General features: G+C 44.2%; 1 protein-coding gene across 1 annotated transcript in view; it reads left to right on the plus strand.

The window, feature by feature from the left end:
* Positions 1 to 4,689: 4,689 nt before the first annotated feature.
* The window catches only part of LOC119366590 (E3 ubiquitin-protein ligase UPL6-like), a 14,594-nt gene continuing 13,426 nt past the window's right edge, over positions 4,690 to 5,857 (plus strand). Inside the window, exons 1-2 of the mRNA XM_037632350.1 lie at positions 4,690 to 4,847; positions 4,952 to 5,134. Coding sequence (XP_037488247.1) covers positions 4,976 to 5,134 — 159 coding nt within the window. The 5' untranslated portion in view covers positions 4,690 to 4,847; positions 4,952 to 4,975. The remainder of the gene's footprint in view (positions 4,848 to 4,951; positions 5,135 to 5,857) is intronic.

Raw genomic sequence — 5,857 nt, forward strand, 5'->3', positions numbered from 1 at the left:
CGGTTCTTCGAAAAAATGCCTGAATCACTCGGAACCATTCCGATGTCCAAATGCAACCTTCCAATATATGAATCTTTACCTCTCAACCATTTCGAGACTCCTCGTCATGTCCGTGATCTCATCCAGGACTCCATAAAAACTTCAATCATCAAATCACATAACTCATAATACAAATCGTCATCGAACGTTAAGCGTGCGGACCCTACGGGTTCGAGAACTATGTAGACATGACTGAGACACATCTACGGTCAGTAACCAATAAGAGAAACTGGATGCTCATATTGGCTCCTACATATTCTATGAAGATCTTTATCGGTCAAACCGCATAACAACATACGCCATTCCTTTGTCATCGGTATGTTACTTGCCCGAGATTCGATCGTGGTATCATCATACCTAGTTCAATCTCGTTACCGGCAAGTCTCTTTACTCGTTCCATAATGCATCATCCCGTAACTAACTCATTAGTCATATTGCTTGCAAGGCTTATAGCGATGTGCATTACCGAGAGGGCCCAGAGATACCTCTTCGATACTCGGAGTGACAAATCCTAATCTTGATCTATGCCAACTCAACAAACATCATCGGAGACACCTGTAGAGCATCTTTACAATGACCCAATTACGTTGTGACGTTTGATAGCACACAAAGTGTTTCTCTGGTATTCGGGAGTTGCATAATCTCATAGTCAGAGGAATATGTATAAGTCATGAAGAAAGCAATAGCAATAAAACTTAATGATCATTATGCTAAGCTAAAGAATGGGTCTTGTTCATCATATCATTCTCCAAATGACAACACATGTCTATGGTTAGGAAACTTAACCATCTTTGATTAACGAGCTAGTCTAGTAGATGCTTACTAGGGACACTGTGTTTTGTCTATGTATCCACACATGTATCAAGTTTCCGGTTAATACAATTCTAGCATGGATAATAAACATTTACCATGATATAAGGAAATATAAAATAACAACTTTATTATTGCCTCTAGGGCATATTTCCTTCAGATAGGGGCACAACTCTTGCTGGCGATGAGCGCTCAGATGAGGTCTTGGCCACCGCTCTCTCTTGATCTCGACAAATCTTAGCCACCTCTAGTCCATAATGTGAGTGCAAATTATCTGTCATTGATCTATCTGCAATTGTTGAAGTTTACAGATGGGTAGCCTTAGAGTGGCTGGTGTGCTTGTCCGTAATAACGAGGACCTCCATAATGTCATCGAACTTCTCAAAGTAACATTGCATCATGTAGAGTCTCTCACGCTATGTATACGAACAAATTCATGCTAGGCATTATCGCTTAGATCTCCTTGGTCCGTACGCACAGGTGCAGGCAGCACACTGCCTCTTGGGAAATCAACGAAGCAAATCTTTGCCTGGTCGCCGAACGATCAGTTGAGATGACACGAAGGCTAGGTTAACCCACACCAGCTAGCCGCCAAAGGCTCAGTTTACGCCTCCTCGTCCGCTGCTCCCCCTGGGGACTCACCCCTCCCCTCCTATGTTTATCAAGTATGTAGGGAAGACGTTGATGGATATGGAGTTTGACTCGAGCTAAGGGTTCACGTCTTATGGGTGAACAAAACGCTTGAGGCCCAATACAAACACGCGTCAGCCCGAGGCCCAATTTAGGAATGCATTCATCGCTATTTCCTAAACTCACTTATCCTTAATTGCGGGTTTATTATACAAAATTTTAGGGGAGTTCTGCAAAATTACATGACAAACCAAGAATATCACCTTCCTTTATTAATAAGGTATAGACTAGGAAACATGACCGTGCGTTGGAACAGGAAAAAAATACATATCTCTAGCGCAATAAGTATGGTCAAGACCGCCCGCTCTTGTGTTGCCGCTTGGCTTCTTAGATGTTGGGCATATTACTTTACTTATGGTTCCAAATTTTAAAATTATATTTTTTTATATGTTTCAAGTCAGGGTGTTGATTGCGTGGAAATTGAAATAACTTTTTTTTTGCGGATATAATTGGTGCAATAGTGAATAATAATTCATCAAATATGACACCCCACATACAATTATATAATTTTGGAACATTTTTTTCAATTTGGGTTCTCATTATTGGTGCATGACATGGATTAGTAATTAGTCAAACTTACTAAAGTTGCATCTGACATGTATAAACAATTATCTTGTAGTGATTACATACTTTTTTGTCTAAAACAATAGAACATGCCTGGGTTGGAATGAGTTGGAGTACAAACCAGAATTTGTAGTACAAAGAGTCAAAAACATGTATAGTATATAACAGAGTATATATTATGTAGAACATTCTTTTAACCTTTTTATTGTGCATTTGGTTTAGGTTTGTATACATGTTTTGATGGAGAGGGGTATCCTTATCCTTTAAAGAAGCGCATGTTGTGATGGCGGGGCGCTAGGTTAGTATGTTGAGACTAGACAACGACGCCCCTCTATACATGTGTAGAGTTTGGCCGTGGTCATTCATCTCTCTAGAATTAATGGGGTTCATTGCTAGTGATTACATGTTCCACTGCATGCTTGCATGTTTTGGCCGGCGATGACCTTTTAATTGATGTGACTCATTATCTTCAATTTTCACCTTGGCTCTCTTTGCCACAGGCTCAATTTTCACCTCGACCACTCTATCTCCTATTGACACATGTATTGATTCTTGAGGCAGCTTACCAATCAATCCACAGGCGTATATAAATTGGTAGGGTGAGGCATAAGTAAGCGAGGTGATACTATTTAGCAGGAAAATAATCTTCTTTTGTACAAACAATCACAAACTAGTTTGGCTGGATCATGGTCTTCAAAACTAGTTTGGCCGAGGCCCTTGGCAAACGAGCAGAAAAAACTAGGGCTCTCGAGCCAAGGATGGTTTGTGGGTTGATATTCTCGAATGCCAAAGGGGTTTTGTACAAAATGTATGACGGACTAAGAATATCACCTCCATTTATTAGTATGTATAGATATAAATACACGCAGAAGGTACTCGGTGATTTTTTTGCACTGCACAAGAAATAATTGTTATATATTTTTATTTTTCTTGCGGTGTGCTACATATTCTATGGTACATCGGAAACTTTTTCATTTAGATTCTTGTCGCATTTGATCTCATAGAACTGCAAAAAGACGTGGCACCTGTCATTTTGCATTTCATCATGTGTTTTTGGAGTCCCATGAATGCCTGAAAGTTTAAATGTTGGTATAAAGTTGTGCCTCTGCTCTACTTTTGCGTGAAATAAATACTTGCATTAATTGTACATTAAATATGTGGTATATATATGCATTAAGATTCAGATTCGTCCCACATTTACCGCATAATATAAGACTAGCCATAATGGATAGTAACATACACATATCCCTAGACTATGTTACTACCTTCATAGTGAGTAGTAACTTAAGTGTGGTAACATGCAAAGATTCATTTATTAGGTTATAGACTCATATTGCATTGGGACATGTGATGTTACAGCAACTAGCTAAGTTACTACAATTACCTCTCTCTTCATTAACTCATTGCCACATAAGCAAATCTGCTGAGTTGGACTCGATGTTACCGCTAAAGTTACTCCCACTGTGGCTAGTCTAAGTGGAAAGCCCGTATATTTTTATACGAGATAAGTGGATTCAGCGGGCAACCCACATCCCACTAAAAAACCATGCAGTTTGTCTCTAAATCACGAGTTCGCAAGTAAAAAAAAAGGGAACACATACATTTATTTTCTGAATCACGGGTTCGCAGCTGTATCAGTGATACCTGGTTGCTCCATGTGCACGACAACGTATGAAATCCCATTGTACCTAGTGGCGTAGTATCAATGCTCCCATGGTCTCTCTTTGGCCACCCTTTGCCATTTTCGAAGTTGTCATTGTCTCCCTTGCCAGCGTCGGCACCCGCGAATCGTGTCCGGCAGGAATCCAAGAAGGCTACAACGTCAAAAATCACTGGTCCGTTGCCGCGGGCTATAAATCAGAGGTGCACGGTGTCCAAGCAGATCTAGCGGCCGCGCTTCGGTTGCTGCTCGCCACCCCTTAATCCTCCTGGAGAACATGACTGAAGGATGGAGGGTCTGATCCTGCGGCAAAGATCTCGGATCTAGGAAGGTAGGCGTTGGATCTGGTGCATCCAAGCGAGATGATACGGGGGAGGTGGGAGCTCACCGACGAGATGGAGGGAGAAGCTTGTCGGCGACAGTCCCTAAACACCGCGTGCTTTTTTTCTTTCTCTCACAGCGAGAGTCGGGAGCGAAATGTGTTTTTCTAAGTGGGATTATGTGAGCTATTGAGGGCTTGTCTACTTATTCCGCAAATAGATGGCACTCATCCACGGGCGTCCACATACATGATTATGCGGGCTAAATTATAAGACTCCGCAACACACTTTCATTTACATGTTAAAGTAAGATATGTAATTCTTATATACTACTCCCTTCGTTTCGATTTCCTCGTTGTGGTTTTAGTTTTGAAATAGATGTGATCGGAGTATATGTGCAGTATATTAAGTTTGTGAATCGGCAATGCCATTCTGGTATGCAACCCGTCAGTACCACTGTACCTGTAAAAGAAGTTCCTCACTGGACGGCCGTGAGCACGTCCACGTCAGCGCGCATCACGCGTCCACGCCCACGTCATTGCCTGCGCCGGGTTGCACTCGCACCATGGTGGGGGTAGAACCGTCAGACCAAAATAACCACCCACCCCATTCTCTTCTCCCCGCAAGCCCGAGACCCGCACCCATCTCGCGTCCTCCTCTTTCCCCTCCCGACTCGCAGCTTCGAAAGTCGGTCGCCGCATCCCCTTCCTCTCCAAGTCCCCGCCGCAAACCCTAGCCCCCCGATCGAGCCGAGCCCCATTCCGGTACGCCCCGATCGGCCTCGCATCCTCGCCCACCCCCAATTTGGGCGGATTTTCTGCGTTTTTTTTTCGTGATTTTTACCTGAGGTGGTGGTGGTGGTGAGCAGGCAGGCGGGCAGGGCGGCGCAGGGATGTTCTTCTCCGGCGACCCGACGTCGAGGAAGCGGGTGGACCTGGGCGGGCGGAGCAACAAGGAGCGCGACCGCCAGGTGCTGCTCGAGCAGACGCGCGAGGAGCGCCGCCGCCGCCTCGCACTGCGCCTCCAGAACTCCTCCGCCACCAAGATCCAGGTATGTTTGCAGCTACGCGCGAGTAGTCGGTGAATCGTGATTGCGAGGTGTGGGGTCTTCGTTGCGAGCAGGTTGGCGCTCGAGAGTCGAGGGAGGGTTTATGCGTTTCTCCAGTGCGTTGAGAGTTCACACTTGAGATCCAGTCCTTTGATCATTTTGGCCTTGGATGGGTGTTTCGGTTCGTGTGGTCGGAGCGGAGAGCCATGCCACGTTAGAGCTTAGCTGTGGAGCCTGTGTGGCTTCTCGACATTGTGTAAAGTTTTAGCTTGAAAATTTCTACTGGATGCATCATATCGTTAGTGTATTTAATATGTATGTGTGCGTGATCACCTTGGTAGAGGGGATACGTTGTAGTAGGCTTGTAGCAACACCTAGCCGGCATGCTCTATTTATTTATTTATTTGTTTTGGCATGGTGTGTCGAGGACATTTGGGGGGATTCGGGCTGCGTAGACTGTAGAGAAAATATAGCGGTTTGTATTACTTCGCAGGGTGTGATGTGGCAAATCAAGCGTGGTATGCATGTGCTCCGCTTGGGGTCACTAGCGTTGATAGTTGAGAAACTTAAAGTGATCTCCCTTTTTGGTTTGTCCGCTTTATGTTTAAAAAGTTCATGCACGTTGTGCACCTTCGTGGACTACGGATAACAGTTAACCTAACTTTTTGTTAAACCACCATCCTGTTTCTAGTGACAAACTGTCGTGCTGCCTTTTTCCTATATACC

This window comes from Triticum dicoccoides, chromosome 1A, assembly GCF_002162155.2.
Source record: "Triticum dicoccoides isolate Atlit2015 ecotype Zavitan chromosome 1A, WEW_v2.0, whole genome shotgun sequence".
Classification (NCBI taxonomy): domain Eukaryota; kingdom Viridiplantae; phylum Streptophyta; class Magnoliopsida; order Poales; family Poaceae; genus Triticum; species Triticum dicoccoides.